Source organism: Littorina saxatilis, linkage group LG6, assembly GCF_037325665.1.
Source record: "Littorina saxatilis isolate snail1 linkage group LG6, US_GU_Lsax_2.0, whole genome shotgun sequence".
NCBI classification, from domain to species: Eukaryota; Metazoa; Mollusca; class Gastropoda; order Littorinimorpha; family Littorinidae; genus Littorina; species Littorina saxatilis.
In genome coordinates, this window is record NC_090250.1 from 29,734,352 (window position 1) to 29,754,276 (window position 19,925).

The window sequence follows — 19,925 nt, forward strand, 5'->3', positions numbered from 1 at the left end:
TTGGGTTTGTATAGGTCGTGAAAGAGTGAATATCCTTGCTTTTAGAGGGACAAACATTAAACAGGCCAATCACTAGTGTGGAGTGTGTCTGTAACACGTGGACAAGGAGCATGTGTGCATTTATTTGTTCCTGAAAAAGAAAAGGTGTTCACTCTTTCACAACGCATACAAACAATACATAGTTATTTCCGAATATCGTCTATTGAGCCCAAAGTCGAATTCGCAAAGACTTTGCGAAGTCCTTTTTCTGAAAATTCAGTGCCAGACAGGTGGTGGCTATGGAAAGGTGTTTCATATTGACGAAAAACTAGTCTAGAATCCTTGTGAGTGGTCGTTGTGGGCAAGTGGTTGCTTTTGAGAGGTGGTCGCAAAGGCAGGCTCCACTGTACTTGAAAATAATCAAGGATACTTTTGCAGATGAGCTCCATGCAGTTGGCCACGTACTCCTGCACCCTGGCGGTGAGGTAGGCACACTTGAGCGACGTCTCCAGGATTGACGTCAGCAGCGGCCACCACTGCTCCATGCGGTAATCCCACGTCACCTTGTTCAGCAACCTGAAACAGTTAGAATCATGCACTGCTCCATGCCGTAATCCCACGTCACTTTGTTCAGCAACCTGAAAACTGTTCCTGCTAGTTAGAATCATACCGTGATCCTTATATTGAGTAAACCCCGTCAGATAACAAAGGGAGATAACAAAAAAGTGGTATTGTAAATCATGGAAAAAGTACGTAAGAATATGTGTTACAACAGATAGCAACAGAAATCTTACTTTTGAAAACTTGTCACATACAGACAGCATATGTTTCTAATCACTTATCAACAACAAAAAGTCAAAAAACTACCAGACCTTTCAAAAAGAAAAGCAAACAGGAACTTACATAAGTGCCTTGCTGAAGTCCTTTGCATGAAAGTACTCTTCACCCATCTGAACCACTGCAATGAGAATGTTCCAAACCACTTATAAAACATCTTTTGAACAGCACAATCAACTTTTTATTTTCCTGAGCTACCTTATGCTTCAAAAGTGAAGGTACGCCCCCTGAGCACCTAATATTAAAGAAATCAGTTTGTTCTCCTGCAGTTTTGTGAAAGATTTGAACACATGTACATAACTGCTGTTCAAAACCAAGGCTACTGAATGTTGCAGCTACAAAATGCACATGTACAGATCATAATGATGACTTACTGAGATAGCGTTTCATCCGAGGAGACTTGTATTTGCGGAACTGAGCGACAGCACTGCTCAACAGTGGGATGATGATCCACTGAAACAGGTGCACAATGAAATATGGTCAATGAATAATGTATTTTCCTAGAACACTCGGAATCAGAGTTGCAAAACTTTCAATGATCGTTACTGAGCTTTTACTGTGGATAAAGTCATCAAATCCCTTATATACATTTTACAACATAAACAGTTTCTCTTTTTTTGTCACCTGTTCTTTCGACGTCAAATCCTCAACGCAGCGGAATAAACTATACAGCGATTGTAGCCGCCTAACGGGTGAAGATGAAGCAGTAGGATGGTTTCGATTTAAATGGGGACAACAGCTGTCTTTAAAATTACAATGCTAAGTTGCCACAAGAGGAACAAAATTTCTTCTGGTTGATCAAACCAACAATTTATGCATAGTGAGCAACATATTGTCTTCTCCGACATACTTGGAACATATATACAAGAAAGTCAACCACATCTGACGTATGATCGTACAAACTGTATTTGTCTTAATGTATTACAACTCAGTCGAATCTTTGCAGAAGATTAAGCAAAAAATTACTTTACCATCAGCAGAGGTAAAACAATACAGACAAAAGAATGATCATACTGCATTGGGAAAAACAGAAACTTACACAGTGGTCAACTTTTCTCTCCAGTGCCTGCAGAGCTATGATGCCCTCTTTCTCTTTCTGCGGATCTGGTGGCTCAATACCTGAAACAAGAAGAGCAAACGCTCGATCGAGACACTTTCGCAGTTCTGAATATTATATGAGGCATCAGATGGACAGGAAGAAATTGCTATTCACAACACAATGAGTCACGTTCACATAAAATTTGAGCCCGGTCACTTTTATAGTTTCCGAGAAAAGCCCAACGTTAAGTTGTGTGTTGCCGAACAGAAAAGGCTAGTTATCTCCCTTGTTTTTCTGATAACGTTCGTAAAAGGCTACAGATGTAAATACTTTGATGTAAAGAATAATCCTACAAAGTTTCAATCACATCCGATGAACTTTGTCAAAGATATAAAATGTCTAATTTTTCCTTTGACGCTGACCTGTGACCTTGAAAAAGGTCAAAGGTCAACGAAACCATCGTTAAAGTGTAGAGGTCATTGGAGGTCACGACTAAACAAAATATGAGCCCGATCGCTTTGATAGTTTCCGAGAAAAGTTTGTCAAAGATATAAAATGTCTAATTTTTCCTTTGACGCTGACCTGTGACCTTGAAAAAGGTCAAAGGTCAACGAAACCATCGTTAAAGTGTAGAGGTCATTGGAGGTCACGACTAAACAAAATATGAGCCCGATCGCTTTGATAGTTTCCGAGAAAAGTCCAACGTTAAGGTGGTGTCTACGGACGGCCGGCCGGCCGGACGGCCGGCCGGCCGGACAGACTAACACTGACCGATTACATAGAGTCACTTTTTCTCAAGTGACTCAAAAAAGGAAGAAAGTACAATGCATTCAAAATCAGAATATTTGACTATCAAGATCCAGTATCAGTCTCTGCATAATACAACAAAAATCTACAAACATCTAACTTGTATAAGACAAGAACAACAATTCCATTTCACAGAAAAGATATACTGTAGTGGAATTCCATTTTTAACACACTCACACCCCTTCCATCCCGGTAGATTTTCAATTTTTTTTTCATGCCTATAAAAATTACCTCCATTTAAAGGCTCCCTCCTTTCAAAGACCTGATCTTCTCAGATTTATGGAGGTCTTGAAGGGTGTCATATCATAATGTGGTATAGTAGGGGAGAGCGGGGCTAAAAGTAACAGGGGCTGGAAGTAACAATGGAAATAACTCTTCATTGTTTTATGATTGGCAGTTTAATTTAGGTGTATTACCTTCCTTTAACCCTTACTATAAACTGACGTAAAAATGGCGGCATGAAGCCAGCACGTTCGACTTTTAAACCAAAAAGTTCAAAATTCAGGCAGGTGAGTAAAAGTTCTCAACTTGTGAACAATTTGTAACTGTTCAACCGTGTTTACGAAATGAATCTCAAAACATACTAAGCATGAATGCTTGTTGCTTTGTTAATCCTGTGATGCACTCACATTTGCGTATACTTTAGCGCGGTAATGGAGTCACTGGGATGCACGGGTGTACTATGGTGTGGGGCTGGTTGTAACAAAACTGACGGGGCTGATTGTAACAGTGTTACAACCAGCCCCGTCACTGTTACAACCAGCCCCGTCATGTTGTTTTATCACACCGTCCCGTGTTTACTGTAGTCTCTGCGCTCCTGTGTGTTTGAATAACAGAATGATAAACGGATGGCAGGCCTTTGTTCAATTCATTCTGTTATTGAATAAGAGGGGTGCCAACCAATGTAATCAAAGGCTTTAGAGTTACTGGAATTTGCCCATTTGATCCAGAAATATTCACAGATGTGGAATATCAGCCCTCTGTTGTCACTGACAGACCCTGCCCGTCACAAGCCGCTGAAACTCCTGAAAATAATGTCAGCGACAGGCCCTGCCCTCAAACAAATATTCCCTGCCTAGAAGCAGACAGACCCTGCCCAGAACCTGGTCAATCATCTGACAACAGTTCTTCTCCACCTTGTGCGACCTAGTCTTCGCCAGAAACACAAAGACCGGCAGCTTCAGCCTCAACGCAAAATCCAGGTTCTTCTCAAGCAGTAAATCAGCCAACTTCAATGGCCCTTTATTTGAAAACCACAGGGAAGGGAAGTATTTTAGAGTGCGAGGAGATGGCCATTGTATCCTTCATTCATTTTAACGAAGCTTAGAGGCGGAGAACATCATGACAATTTCTTTTGACAGCCTCTGTGATAAGCTGACAGACGAAGTTTGTGGCCATCTGCAGTACTACCTGTAATGTTGTTGGTGTTGAGTGCGAGAGAGTTCATACAGCAGCACATGCACACGTGAACATGAGGCTGATCTAGTTCAACAGTGTAATATCAAAATAGAAAGGCACAGAGTTGTGGTGTGAAGTCGTTGGACCTCGTGCAGACCTCGCATGTAAAGTTCCCGGATGTACATCTAGATCCTGCGCAAAGATGCGCAAAAGCCTAGGACACTACATCCCTCCTCACCTCTGAATAAAAACACATTTGTAAAACTCCGTTGAAAGCAAAGCTGGAAAATAAAAACAAGTAATACATCTCTGACCGACACTTAGGTGAGATAGGATGAAGTGAAATTAAAATAAAAGAAACGCATGCAAACTTTAAATTTTAAAGCTAACAAATGAAGCAAAAGTCATTTCGCAAAATTCAATCCGCAAAGGTCATTCATAGTCTTGCAAGTACTGTGGCAGACGCCGCACCCTGGACGACCTTCTGGGTAAGTCAGGCGGTGGCTCAGGTGACTCAGGTGGGCAGGTATCAAACTGTGGCACGGTGGGTTCTACATCTTCCGGCTCTGCATCAGGACTGACTTCGGGCGGCTCTGCATGAGGAGGCATTTGCAACGGGACCTTCTTGAAGAACGAGGAGTTGCGTGTGACCTTGCGACCCCCTCCATCAGCAGTGACCATGGACCCTTTGCGTGAGGTCACTTTCATGGGGGTTGGAGAGTAGTGAGGGCAGAGTTTGTTTTCTGGGCGCTGTCGGACGAGAACTGGGTCACCGACTTGAATGTCAGGTTCTGCAGCTCTGCGCTTCACATCAGCATATTCCTTCATCTTCTTTTTGTTGACTTCATCCTGAAGTCGGATCTTCTTGTCAAGCTTTGTAGGGGACGTCTTCTTGCTAATTTCAGGCAGCTTGATTTTCATCTTCCTGTTGAAGAGCGCTTCAGCGGGGCTCACCCCAGTCGTGCTGTGGGGAGTTGCACGATAGTTACGCAGAAACCGATACAGTTCCTGCTTCCAGGCTTTCTTCTCCACTTGTGCTGCCTGGACGGTCTTCTTGATGGTGGACATGAAGCGTTCAACACCTCCGTTTGCTTGAGGCCACAGAGGTGTAACTTTGCGATGCTGAAATCCCAAGTAGTCTGCAAACTGTGCAAAGTCATGGCTGTTGAAAGGCGGACCATTGTCGGACTTGACAATGTCTGGGACGCCGTGGCGAGCAAATATTGCATCAAGTTTTGGGACTGTAGCCTTGGCGCTGGTCGAAGTGAGGATTTCAACCTCTGGAAACCTGGAATAAGCGTCAATAGCAACAAGGAGGTATTCTCCAGAGGGGAAAGGTCCACAAAAGTCAATGCTGACTTCGGACCAGGGACGATCTGGAAGGGTGGTCATCTTGAGGGGTTCTGCGGGGTGATCTGGGGTTGTCGAGAGACAAGCAAGGCAGGACTGGACTTTCGTCTCGACAAGACGATCGATGTGAGGAAACCACACCTTTTCTCGTACGAGCTGCTTCGTTTTGACCATACCCTGATGGCCTTCGTGGGCAATATCGATTGCTCGTGACTGTAGGCTTCTAGGGATCACAATTCTACTCGAACGCAGGAGGACGTTGTGTTCGTCACTGAAGGAAAGTTCATCTCGGACAGTCTTGAAGATGTTGAACGAAGTGATGTCAATGTCAAAATCATGCGGTGTGCACCACTGTCCGGACTTGAGAGCTCTAGTTACTGCTTTGAGCGTTGGGTCAGTTTTCGTTGCTTCAGTGATTTCTTGCAGAGTCATGGCCTTGGGGACAGTGTGACTCAACAGGAAGCTGATATATTCGTCTGCTACTTTAGACTCATGACGTGTAGTAGCGTTGGCGTTTTCAGTGGGATGACGACTGAGATAGTCAGCTGGGTTGTCACTCCCAGGTCGATACTTGAGAGTGAAGTCGTACGCTTGCAGTCGAAGATTCCATCGTTCGATGCGACTCGAGGTTCTTGATGTGGGCTTGTTGTAGATTCCCTCTAGTGGCTTGTGATCTGACAACACTGTGAAGTGATGACCGAAGAGGTAGAGATGATAGTGTTCGCACGCCCAGACGACTGCAAGGGCCTCTCGCTCCGTTTGAGAATATCTGGACTCCACGTCTGTCAGCGCACGGCTGGCGTAAGAGATGATGTGTGACATATGCTTGTCGCGTTGTGTAAGAACAGCTCCGATGCCGAAAGGACTGGCATCCACCAGGACCTCTGTTTCAAGGTTGGGGTTGAAGTAGGACATCGTTTTCACTCCTGTTAGTTCAGTCTTAAGGCGGTTGAAGGCGGCTTCTTGGTCTGGACCCCATGTCCATTCCACGTTGCTCTTGGTCAGATCTCTCAAAGGTTTTGTGATGTTGGCGTAGTCAGCGATGAAACGTGAGACGTAGTTGGTGAGACCGAGGAAGCTCCGGACTTCTTTGACGTTGGTTGGAGTCTTCATGTTTTGAATCGCTGTCACCTTCTTGGGGTCTGGGGAGACGCCCGTCTTGCCGAACATGAAGCCGTAGAACTCAATCTGATCCTTGTTGAATTCACACTTGCCTTTGTTCAAAGTGAGATTCTTCTCCAAGAGCCTGTGGAACACCCGTTTCAGCGCTTGATCATGTTCTTCTTGGCTCTTGCCGTAGATGAGGATGTCATCTGATGTGTTGAGAGAGCCAGAAATGTCTGTCAGCAGTTCAGCGATGTGATTTTGGAAAATCTCAGCTGCAGACGTGACACCAAAGTTCAGGCGCTTGTAGCGGCGAAGCCCTACATGTGTTGAGAACGTTGTTATGTTGCGCGATTCTTCATCCAACTCCAACTGATGATAGCCAGAGTTAAGGTCAAGCTTGGAGAAGACAGTGGCTTGGTTGAGCTTTGACAAGATGTCGTCAATCGTAGGCATGATGTGACGTGTTCTCTTGATGGCTTGATTCGGAAGGCGCTTGTCGACGCAGATGCGAATCTCTTCTGGCTTCTTCGGCTTCGGTGCGACGACGATCGGAGACACCCAGGGCGTTGGGCCGTCTACCTTTTCAATGACATCAAGCTGCTCGAGTCGTTTGAGTTCGGCTTCAACTTTCTTCCTCAGGTGAAAAGGGATTCGACGGTGAGGTTGCGCTGTGGGCTGAACTGACTCATCTACGTAGAATTTGACCTTGACATCTTTCAGCTTCCCCATCCCTTCAAAGAGTTGAGGAGTTTTTTCGACAAGATGATCAGCGACCGTTTGGGGTGGTGCTGATGTTGATGTGGCAAAAGTGTAGTGTAGGAGTTCAAGTTCTTGTGCTGTCTTTGCGCTGAGAAGATTTCCACATCTGGCGTGTGGTGTTGACTGAACAACAAAGAAGGTCGTGGTGACCCTAGTCTTCTTGTACGACACTGTCGTCTCGAAGGTTCCTCTGACCTTGAGCGGCTGGCTGGAGCCGTAGGCAAAGATGTTGGTGGAGGTTGGCTTTATTTTCAGCGCTGGGGCATTGATTTTCCGGAACATGTCGTCATCGAGGATGTTCACTGATGCCCCCGTGTCGATGAAGAAGGGAACGGACTCCCCGTACATTTGAAGGTTGACTTTGGGCGTCTTGCTAGTGACAGATGAGACCCCATAGGCATACTCTGACTCTGAGCGTTCTGAGTCTGACGAATGTTGACTGGGTGAATCTGCCCGTGTGTTGATCATGCGAGCGTCGTGCGATGCGTTGGAACGACCTTGAGGTTTCGAGCGACAGACCTTGGCAAAATGTCCCATCTTCGAACAAGATCTGCATTGTTTGTCGCGAGCGGGGCAGCTCGTTCTTGAGCGACAATGACCTCCACACCAAGCGCAAGGACGAGAACTGGTTGTGCCTCCGTGTTGGTGTGACCATGATGTCTGACCACGGTTTTCTTGAAGCGGCTGCTGCTGACTCTGAGTGTTGCTTCTTCGTCCGCCTTGCTGGGGGTGCTTGTTTCTGTAGACTGCATTCACAGCCTCGTCAGCTTCCATTTCTGTTGCTTGTACGTCAGAAATTTCAAGTGATCTTGCTGTCTTGAGAAGATTCTCTAACTCCATTTCATCTCGCAGACCTCGGCGGCGCAGGCGTGTTGAGGTGCAGCCTTGCAAGATTTGACTCTTGAGTTCACGATCTGTGTTGGTGAAGTCACAAGTTGCAGCAAGAAGTCTGAGTCTTGTGCAAAAGTTGTCGACAGTTTCACCAGGTTCTTGTTTCATCTGACGAAATTTGAAAACCTCAAACTCAACATTCTTCTTTGGTTCAAAGTAGGTTGATAGAGATGTCTTGACTTTGGCGTATGAATCATCAGCATTGCCCTCATCTTCTCCCTTCTGTGCAGCCGAAAATGATTCAAAAATGTCAAAGACTTCCTCCCCAGCATAGTGGAGCAGTAGAGCTTGCTTTCTGGCACCATCAGTAATGTTCATTGCTGTGAGCAACACTTCGAATCGTTTCAGCCATTTCTTCCATCTTTGGCCTACTGTGTGTTCAGTTGAGGATGAAAAGACAACAAACTTGTCGAAAGTTGGAAGAGCAGTAGCCATGTCGACAGGTGCAGCAATATTTAAGTCTAGATTTACTGCTGCTTCGTCGTTGTAACTGAATGTTCGGCGTACCACAATGACAGCGTGACGTCACTTACCTGTGTGTCGATCTATTTTCACTGTTTTTCTCGCCGGAATGACTCGTCGCCAGTGTAATGTTGTTGGTGTTGAGTGCGAGAGAGTTCATACAGCAGCACATGCACACGTGAACATGAGGCTGATCTAGTTCAACAGTGTAATATCAAAATAGAAAGGCACAGAGTTGTGGTGTGAAGTCGTTGGACCTCGTGCAGACCTCGCATGTAAAGTTCCCGGATGTACATCTAGATCCTGCGCAAAGATGCGCAAAAGCCTAGGACACTACACTACCAGGAATTGTCCTGCGAGGGCAACGACCTGAAGACAGACCTGCAGAGGTTCATCGTGGAGAAGCAGTACAACACTGATACAATTGATTTAGTGCTAGCAGCTCTGTGCAATGCGCTTCCCGTTGTTGCCATCATTTACCAAACTACAGGCGGTCAAATTCAGGAATTTGTCCATGGCCCAGGTCGACCAGGAGTCAACGTGGCTGGTACTGTCCGCTTTCAGATGACAGGTGAAGGGCTTGGAGCTCACTACAATCCTGTCGTTCCTTGTCAAGAGCCAACAAACCAGACTGCATCGGCCGTCCAACGTGACTCCGATGTCCAACCTGACGCTAGGGACTCACAGGTTACCCACTCTGCCAGTGCCAAGCGTTCCCAGAAACCACAACAGGACTACACCCCCATGACCAACACACCAACAAAGCCAACAACCTCAAACTTTTCCGCTTTTCACGTCAGGCCATTTCCAAAGGCTGCCCCAAGACAGATGGCTTCCAAAGGTAGGAAACGGAGAAAGTCGGCCATACTAACAGACACTCCAGAAAAACAACGGCTCTCAGAGGAAAAGAAACAAAAACCTACCCGTACAGCTCAAGTTGGTACGAAGAAGTCAGCCCCCAAAACGAGAAAGCGGAAAGCAAGCAGGAACTTAAAATCAAAAATTTTAGTAATAAATTTTCATTTGATTAATATACTTACCCAACTCACATATAGCAATTAACCCTAGTTCAGTGCTTAGCAACGCTGTATACGTCCCCTTGGTAACAAGGGAAGCCACTCTAAAAAAGAGTGACCCATCCCATAATGCCAGACTAACTACCTGTCTGACTTCCGTATGCGCGCACATACGCCGCCATTTGCATCATTCCGAAACGCAGCCCAACTCACTACTTTTTTAGACCCAACCACACCCACAGCGGGGAGGAGGGAGGGAATAAACGATGTGAGTTGGGTAAGTATATTAATCAAATGAAAATTTATTACTAAAATTTTTGATTAAATTACATATCTTACCCAACTCACATATAGCAGATTGCTAATAGAGGTGGAGGGCACCTTATCAAAGCAGAAATAAAGAATCTGTCCTACCGCTACCAAAGCAAGTAACGCAGAACAGCCATCCTATCTCAATGCCGAAACATCTTTGAGATAGACATAGACGAAACATCCTTAGAAAGCCAGTAGCCGACTCAAGAACTTATGCCAGGAGACCAACTCAAAAACCAGCTAAAGCGGAAGACCAACTTGATCTCTTGCTTCATAATAACGTGGCTGTAGTAAAGGGCAAGACTGCCCTGACACCACCTGCCTGACTCTGCCACCAGACACATTTTTGCCAAACTATGTTGGAGGCCCACTTGGCTAAAGTGACTTTCAAGAAATCCATACACTGCACCCCGTTGAGTGAGATAAAAAGATGTTTTTAAGTTTCTAAACAAATGTGCAGAGCCCCTAACAGAAAACTGCTTGAGGGCTCTAACCGGACAAACATGTAAGACAGAATCGCCAAGAGCAAGCAACTTGCTCAAAAGCAGATCGTAGAGTCTGTCCTGCCCAAAGAGAGAGGACTGACTGCCCCCCTTCCCCCTTTAACTGCCACCACTTGAAGGCATGCCTATCCATTGTGGCAGTTATCTAGCTAAGGTTGACTTCAAATAGTCATTACCTCTAACCACATAAAAAGATATGAACAAGAACCTTTGTTATAGCGACCTAAACAGATTAGTGAGAGTCAGAACAGCTTTCAAAACTCGAAAAGTTCAATTGGCTAAATACGGCCCAATAGGAGCCAAAATATTGCAAAGAGGATCAAATTGTAAATCGGAGCTGGTTACTCCAGTTTCTGCTTATACCATTCCAGAAAATTTAGAAAGACACCTAATCACCATAGATCAGACTTTCTACAAAAGAGCTGTCTCTAGCAAAATTAGACAGAGAATGACCTTACTCCCACTTCCCTCAGAAGCTACCAGAGTAAAAATACCCGATTTCCTTGTTGATTAGCAAGGCTAGTTTTGAAAAGGATCAAAGAATCCGATCTCAAAAGCTTCAATACTAGGCAAGTCGGTACTAGAGAAAGATTTAGCTAGACCAAGGGAGGCCCCCTTAGACGTGCTGGCTAAAAAACCTCAACGTGAAAAATTTGCGACCCAGCTGATTCAGTGCAACTGATATCGCGTAAAGCCTTACATCAAAAAACGCGGGAGATAATTCGGAAATCAAAGGCAGGTGAATCGCCACCTGCAATGAAACGGAGCGAAGAGGAATTCTTTCCATTAATAAAAAACGCCGCTTGAACCAAGCCAGTCAAAGCGACAAGTAAAACGAAGGCGCTAAACCCCTACAGGATCTCTGGCCCAAAACAGAGTAGAGGCAGAAGCCCAAGAGCGTCTCAAAGACTCCCGTACAGTAGACATCCGTATGACACTAGCGTGAGAAAAGACGGAGCCCTCTCGCCAGCTTAAGAAGTCTGGCAAGCAAAATTGTACAGGCCCATACTATGCGACCCGCAGGCCGCTCAAAATAAAATCAAGTGAATTGATCTTCCATGCTTTGAGAACAGGAAAACAGGGAGAAAAAACATAAGCAAAAGGCGATAGTACCAAAAAGCAAAACCTTCTAACCGCGGCTTCTCCAATTCACCCGAAGGCGTAGAAGCGCGTGGAGAGGCAGAGTCCACTCTGAGTGGACCTTCTTGATCGACAGACTTAGAGCCCATCAAGTCATTAAGCCTCCCATAAAGGTACTTCGCTGCTAATAAGAACTCGTGTTGGTAAAACCCACACCAGAACCCTTCATGCTCAAAAAGGAAGAGATAGGGAGTGAGAGACCCCCTTGCATGTAGAAATAAAGCACCACTATGGTGTTGTCTGCTTGAAACAACCCATTTCCAGCCCTTTGCCTGACTGCTTAACACCCAGCCAACCACAAAGGGCCATAACAAAGCTGTGATGCCTTAACCACCTAAGTTGTCCCAGCCCTGCAACTCCAGCTTACGCCTGGAGCAGATGGTTACTGGACAGAGCCACTTGCCCAGTCTCCTCATAAGAGACAAAAAACAGCCAAAACCACATATGACTTAAAATAGAAATCCGAACCCTGAAGCTCAAAACACCAACATCCGTAGCCGCTTCCGATCCATTTGTGAAGCAAAATATGGAAGCAACATTCAATTGGACTCTGAAAGAGACCCAAAAGGAAGGCCCTAGTGTCTCTCCCAAAACGTGGGAGTCCTAATCCCCTTCGCCATTGTGAAAACCCAAAGGCCTAAAGAAGAGCGATGCCGAGCACTAAAACTCCAGTTGACATAACTGTCGGGAGTGAGAGAGAAAGCGTGCTTTTTCGCGCCCACCGCTAAGACTCCCCAGGGGAAAGAGAGGTGGGTAACTGGCCTCGAGCCCTGCCGCGACTGATAGAGCATGGAGAAAGAAGCTAAAGCCCCGCCCGGCGAGCCTGAAGCTTTCCTTTGAAAACAAGAGAAAGCCAAGACCTGCCAAGCGTTTTCTTCCACCGCGGGCTTATCTTGGTAAGGAAAAAGTCCGCAAGCATAAAAGTGGCACGCAAAAGAGAACCTTCAAGCAAAGAAGAGATAAAAGTCTCGCCAAAAGAGCAATCCTTGTAGATCGAGACCTATCTTCAGACGAACAGCAAAGCTACATCCTTTATATCTGCGTCCTGACGGAACACAAAGATATCCGAAGAGGACGTAACCCCACAAGAAAGAGAACAAACGAAAGACTTGTTCAAAGGCGAAAAACATAAAGGAGTGCGACCCCAATCTTTCACAGCCAGGAGATCCTTGTTCTTACAGAAAGACAGATTCTCCCTGCTATAAACAACCAGAAGGATGTCCATCAAATCCGGGAAACCCGGGGGCGGTTCCGTAAAAAGAACACCAGAATAAACTCAGTTCTTAGTCTTTGTGTTAACCGAGACCTACGAAAAGCGCTCAGCTAGTGACGCGCAACTTGAGCCAGTGACGCACGCTAACGCAACACCGCAGCCGGTGCCTGGCCTAGCGCTGCTCATAAAGGAAGTGTTAACAAAGGAGACTTGTTTGAGAAAAACTTCCACAAGCTCACACGCCCCCGGTAGAGGATCTAAGAACCATACGTTCGAAGATCTTCCTTAAAATGTTCAAAGCAGCTGAAAATGAAGCCACCCCGGCAAACCTGAAGCAAGAGCCTCCCCATGATATGCCAAAAAAAAGGCAGAGGTGGGGCAAAACCTCGTTAGAGTACACAGATTGTTCCTGAGAAGGAGCAAAACACGCCAAAAAGATGGAGAAGACAAGGGCAGAAGACGATGCCACTACTACCCCTACGGGAAAATAGCGTGTAGCAACCCCTGCTGCCAGAGCTAACAAAGCTGGCAGCTTAGCCGACAGCAAAAAGAGGCCTCTCCAACCGCCTCAGAAGCTTCGTCTTCACATAGTCGTAAAGACAAGACAACAAGAAGAAACCAAGGAGAAAGACCCCAGTCCAAGGACCAAGTATCAAGGCTGAAGAAATCAGCCGGAGCATACAGCACTGCGACCAGCTAGCTGACCGCTGGGTTTTGGAATGATGCAAATGGCGGCGTATGTGCGCGCATACGGAAGTCAGACAGGTAGTTAGTCTGGCATTATGGGATGGGTCACTCTTTTTTAGAGTGGCTTCCCTTGTTACCAAGGGGACGTATACAGCGTTGCTAAGCACTGAACTAGGGTTAATTGCTATATGTGAGTTGGGTAAGATATGTAATTTAATCAGCCATTAGCGGTGATTCGTCTGAAGACGATGACTGTTTTTGCTTAGTTTGCTGTGAACCATATTCAAACAGTCGTCCAAACGAACAGTGGGCCATGTGTGTGTCATGCAACGACTGGTCGCATGAAGAATGTACTGAGAAAAAGAACATCTATGTCTGCCAGAACTGTGCCTCGGATTCGGAATGACAGGTCAAAGTTCATCACGGTGTTTTTTCTTCTACCAGCTACCATTTTGTGTTTGATGTTATAGTTGTTCCCTTTGTGGTTTAAATAAATGCCAAACCACCCAAAGTTGTTATTTTTCCATATTTTTAAGTATTACGAGTGTCTACATGTTGTGACTGTATAAAGATACTCTGACGGGGCTGGTTGTAACAGTGTTACAATCAACCCCACATGCTGTTACAACTTGCCCCACATATGGGGTTAGTTGTAACACATTAGGTAGCATTACTTTTCATAGTCTGTATTCTAAAAATGACAGATTTCAGTAAAACCTTCAACAATTATCAAAAGGAAATAGTCGTAGGATCATTTGGCTGAAGAAAGATCTAAACAATGTCCTTACGATTCAGCTTGAGAGGTCCGTAATACAAAATTTTATAAGTAAATTTTAATTTAATTAATATACTTACCCAACTCACATATAGCAATTAACTCTAGTTCAGTGCTGGTTACGCTGTACGCGTCCCCTTGGTAACAAGGGAGACCACTCTAAAAAAGAGAGTGACCAATCCCATAAGGCCAGACCAACTACCGGTCCGACTTCCGTATGCGTGCGCATACGCCGCCATTTGTATCATTCCATCGAAGCCCAACTCACTCCCTTTTTTAGTCCCAAATACCACCACAGCGGGGAGGCGGGAGGGATTAAACGATGTGAGTTGGGTAAGTATATTAATTAAATTAAAATTTACTTATAAAATTTTGTATTAAATTACATACACTATACCCAACTCACATATAGCAGATTGCTACTATAGGTGGTGGGTACTTACCAAAATTCAACGACGCAGGACTTGCCCCGCGGCTACCATCGCTGGTAGCGCAGAGCTGCCATCCTGCCTCAGTGAAGCGACGTCCCTGAGGTAAAAGTTTATAAAAACATCCTCTGATCTCCAGTATGCTGATTCTAGCACTTCAGCCAGACGACCAGACTTGAGGACGGCCAAAGAGGCCGCCCAGGCTCTTGACTCATGAGTTCTTGCAGAGGTGAGAGGCAAGACAGCCCTAGACTCTCCTGACTGAGCCTCCCACCAGGCATAAGCCTGCTTGATCAGTGTAGATACCCACTTGGTCAACGTGACCTTCGCAATATCCTTATCCCTAGCTGTGTTTAAGGAAATAAAGAGCAGCTTTTGGGTTTCTGAGCGAATATGCCGAGTTCGTGACAGGTAGAGGCTGAGCGACCGGACGGGACAATTAGCTAGATCTGGATCTCCAGAAGCTAAAACCGTGCTTAACGGCAAGATATGCAAAACAGGCGAAACATGACCGGGCTTCTGATTCTTAGCGAGGAAGCCGGGAATAAATTTGAGAGACAACGAACCATCCTTTTCAAAGGAAATGTCTTTCCCTAGACCGGACAAAGCATGAATTTCGCTACCTCTCCTTGAAGTAGCAAGCAAAGTTAAAAACACGGCCTTGCGAGTCAAATTAAGCAAAGTAGCCGAACGGATGGGCTCAAACTCCCCCGAGGCTAAGAAACGTAAAACCAAAAATAAATCCCAGGCAGGGAGGTGCGATTTAACCCAAGCGGCTGTAAGGGAAGCGCCCTTCAGAACACTAGAGATCACCCCGCCAAGTGAGATCTTACGCCCCAACTGTAAAAGAGTTGAGGAAATCGCCGACCTCCTTACTCTAAGGGAAGAGGGAGAACCTCCCTGCTCTGCCAACCACGCAAGGTGGTTGGCTACCTGCATGGACCTTGGTGCAAGGGGATTAACCCCGTTAAGCGCGCACCACCTAGCCCAAGCTGCCCAGTGCGACGAGTATACCGAAGTTGTAGACTCTCTATGGGCGTGGCGGACGAACTTTACAGTAGACGCAGAGGCCCCCGCCTTAAGCAGAGCGCTTCGGATAGAATCCAGGCGTGAAGGCTCAAGAGCCGCGGATTTTCGTGGGGGATGCCTGACCGAGGCTGCACGAGGTCCCCCTTTTTCACGGCAAGAGGGATCGGAGGCCGAACTGCTAGACGCAGTAGGTCGGGAAACCAGTGCTGGCTTGGCCAAAACGGAGCGACCAGAACCAGCGCTGGCTTCTCTAAGTCTACTTTTCTGAGGACCTTTCCGAGGAGGCAAAACGGAGGGAACGCATACGCTGTCAGGTTTGCCCAACTGATTTCCAAGGCATTCACCCTCCAGGCCAGAGGATCTGGGAAGGGGGAGACAAAGAGAGGGAGCCTTGCTGAAAACCTCGTTGCGAAAAGATCGATCACCGGCTTGTCTATCTGCAACCAGAGACGATCCAGGGATTGGTGTGAGAGGGTCCACTCCGAGTGAACCACCTTGTCCCCCCTGCTCAAACTGTCCGCCAGGACGTTCAGACTTCCCTTCAGGTAAACAGCTGAAAGAAGGATGCCATGAGAGTTGCACCACGTCAGAATGAGGCAGGCTTTGTCTGACAGACTGGGAGACCGTGTCCCCCCCTGCTTGTTCACATACGACGCCACCGTCGTGTTGTCTGTGTGAATCCTGACATGTCTGCCCTCCAGCAAGGGCCTGAACGCCCGCAGAGCCAGAGAGACTGCCTCCAACTCCAGCAGATTGATGTGAAGGGAGCTTAGTGTTGAGTCCCACACCCCCGACACCATCTGCCCGTCTAGATGAGCCCCCCACCCTGACAGAGAAGCATCCGTAAAGAGCTCCTTCTCTGGCTGAGGGCACACAATGGGAACTCCCTGAAAGAGCACCGGGAGCAGCCACGCGCGAGTGGTCTCCAGAAACCACACCCCAAGAGGGATCTGAACGTTCCAATCCTGGACTGACTGGTCCCACCTTGACTGCAGAGCGACCTGAAACGGCCGTTTGTTCACTCTGCCCAGCGGGATAAGAGTTGCCATAGACTCCATTTGCCCCAGTACCGACGTAAGAACCCGAGCACTGGCCTGATTCTCTCCGTCGAGAGAGCGTATCAGTGCCTGGAGTTTGTCCACTCGTCTCTGAGACGGGCGAACTGACCAGGCCCGCGTATCGAACTCCATGCCCAGATACACAAAACTTTGGGATGGAACCAGTTCCGATTTTGTGCGATTGATCGAGAATCCCAGCTGCGAAGCTTGACTCAGAACCGTCTGAGTATGCAGATCGCAGAGATCCTTTTGCTGGTGCAGGATTAACCAGTCGTCCAGATAGGCTCTTAACCGGACCCCGTCCTTCCTTACAAGAGCGCACAGCTGCCGCACAACCATCGTGAACACCCAAGGGGCTAGCGACAGGCCAAACGGCAGAGCTCTGAACTGATACACTTTGTCCCCCCAGGGGAAGCGTAGCCACTTCCTGTCCGAAACGTGAATGAGGATGTGGAAGTACGCGTCTGTTAAGTCTACAGACGTCGCCCAGTCCCCCGGACGCAACGCCTCCCGAACAGAGGTAGCCGTCTCCATGGTGAACCGTATTGTTCGTAAGAACTTGTTCAGAGAGGAAAGATCCAAGACCGGCCTCCAAGCCCCCGAGGCTTTTGGTACTACGAACAGCCGCCCGTAATACCCCGGAGACCGCAGATCTATGACCTCCTCTATTGCTCCCTTGAGCAACAGAGCAGTCACTTCCTTTTGAACAGCATCTCGTGCTTCTAGATCCTTTGGCGCCCTGCAGGGCGGGATTATCCTGACCAGAGGAGCCTTCTCCTCTGACCAGAGCAGCCGGAACCCCGAACGCACGATCCCAGTAACCCACTTGCTGTCCACTAATTGTAGCCAGGAAGTGAGGGCCCTGGACGGGCCACCCGCTACAACAAGCGCGGGGGCTACCGGGACGTGCTGTTCGGGGAAGTTTCATTGGGGGTGAGGCTTGCGCCCCGACCCCCTAGAGCCTCCAAAAGACTGCCCCCTCTTCTGATAGGGCGCTCCGCGGCCCCTACCCCTAGAGGCAAAGGACTGTTTATGCGCCTTGCCACCCCCAGAAGAGGAAGCCTGAGGCTTGCTGGCAGCCTGAGTCTGCGTGCTGGACTTGCTCTGCGGCTTCTGGAACCCGTGCTGCGCGATGCGCGCAATCGCAATGTCTCTCGCATCCTGGGTCTCTTTCCGGAGAGCGTCAAGAGAAGATTGACCCAGCAGAGCACCCTCCGAAAAAGGCGAGACCTTCAGACCCTCTATGGTAGCCTTGTCCGAGATCTTAGAACCCGCCAAAAAGGCTGACCTCCTAGACAACACCGCATGGGTGTAAAGCCTTGCCGACAAAGCCATCTGCTCTCTCGTCACTTTAGCCAAAGTAGACAGGAGAGTAGTAGCCACAGCAGGAGAAGCGTCGAACCGAAACTCAAAAGGATCGAGCGAGGACGCAATAGATCGAGAGAGCGACCTCTGTAACGACTCAGAGACAGAGGACAACTCTAGAAGAGACCTACCGGTCTCCTCTACCTTTGTCAAGTGCGGGCACGTTCAGCAAAGACACCCAGCGTGAGCCACCATCCTGCGGAGCATGAACGTCTGCCTGAGTCACAGTAGCAGACGGCCGGGCGGAAGTAGAGGAGGAAGTCAAAGAAGACGACCCGACCCTGGCAAGAGAACAAACATCCGAAACACCGGACGGGAGGGAACGAAGTTCCTCCCTAGTAGAGGAAAGCTCCGACGCTAATGTCAAAACTTGCGCACTAAGTGTCAACAACAGAGAAGCTACCTCCGCATTAGCTAAACCTGGGCAAGGTGTGGAATCCGAAACACCGGAGGCCAAGCCAGAAACATTAACTTTATCTAAGGCAACTTTAGACAGAGGAGGGCTAACATGCTTGTCAGCCAAAACCGGTGACTTAGCGGAAGACGAATCAGAAGTCAAAGACGCGTCAAGTCCAGCGCTCTTACTAGACTTTCGCGAAGATTTCCTAGAAGGAGTCGCATCAGCCGAGACCTGTCTCGAACTAGGCTTCTTCAACGCACTATCTTTGAGTGCCGCTTCCGCCATTACAACAACAAACTCACAAAAATTTTCAGTCAAAAAATTTATAAGTTCGAAAGCAGCGACAACCGTCGCTAAAGTTGCGATAAATCAGAAAGATCTCACCCCACACAGCGTAGGAACAGGTGTAAAGCTTCAGGCGGTACCAAGGGGTGCATCCGAAGTCCTAAGACCAAGGTGTAAAGCTGACAACAGCAGGAGCGTACATAAAACGCGACCAGACCCTTGGATCGCTGAGAGTGGAATGATACAAATGGCGGCGTATGCGCACGCATACGGAAGTCGGACCGGTAGTTGGTCTGGCCTTATGGGATTGGTCACTCTCTTTTTTAGAGTGGTCTCCCTTGTTACCAAGGGGACGCGTACAGCGTAACCAGCACTGAACTAGAGTTAATTGCTATATGTGAGTTGGGTATACAGTGGACGCCGCTTAATAAAACCGCGGTTAATAGAGCCAGCCGCTTATAAAAGCCGATTTCAGACGGTCCGGATTCATCACTATATCTTATGTATTAAAAAAAGCCGGTTAATAAAACCAACCCGCCGCTTATTAAAGCCAGTTTTCTCAGAGAAATCACGTAGTTTGTGACTAAAACTCACATTATCTTGTTCTGATGTGGAAGACGACCAACAAACAAACACTCATAAAATCGTTCTTCTCTGACGAGTAATGGTTCGTGACGGTGACTGTGAAATTATTGATGTACCGAAGTGATCAAAGTACACGTACATGTACATAATTAAAACAAAAGTTCAACATCCTTCGTGAAGTTTTGTTTAGATTCAAACAAGTGTAAATGACGAAAGAAAGTGACTGAGTGACGTAAACAAAAGAGATTTTTTTTTCTTTCGAAAATGACGTATTCCTGGACCGCCGGTTAATAAATCCGCCGCTTATTAAAGCCATTTTTTGTCGGTCCAGAAGTGGTTTTATTAAGCCGCGACCACTGTAGTGTATGTAATTTAATTAAAAAATGTTACTACCAGCCCCGCTCTCCCCTACTGTTCAGAAGAAATATCAGCCACTGCTACCAGTGTCACAAAATACCTGTCACAATATTATTCATTCTACCAAAAGCTTGTATACAGCC

At 47.1% G+C, this 19,925-nt stretch overlaps 1 protein-coding gene across 2 annotated transcripts in view; it reads right to left on the bottom strand.

The window, feature by feature from the left end:
- Window positions 1-19,925, bottom strand: part of LOC138968963 (trafficking protein particle complex subunit 11-like) — a 64,261-nt gene that overhangs the window by 33,525 nt on the left and 10,811 nt on the right. For both annotated transcript variants that reach the window (XM_070341649.1, XM_070341650.1), the window contains exons 12-15: window positions 1,856-1,935; window positions 1,191-1,269; window positions 883-937; window positions 410-555 (exon numbers count right to left, since the gene is read on the bottom strand). In XM_070341649.1, the coding sequence (XP_070197750.1) occupies window positions 410-555; window positions 883-937; window positions 1,191-1,269; window positions 1,856-1,935 (360 nt within the window). The remainder of the gene's footprint in view (window positions 1-409; window positions 556-882; window positions 938-1,190; window positions 1,270-1,855; window positions 1,936-19,925) is intronic.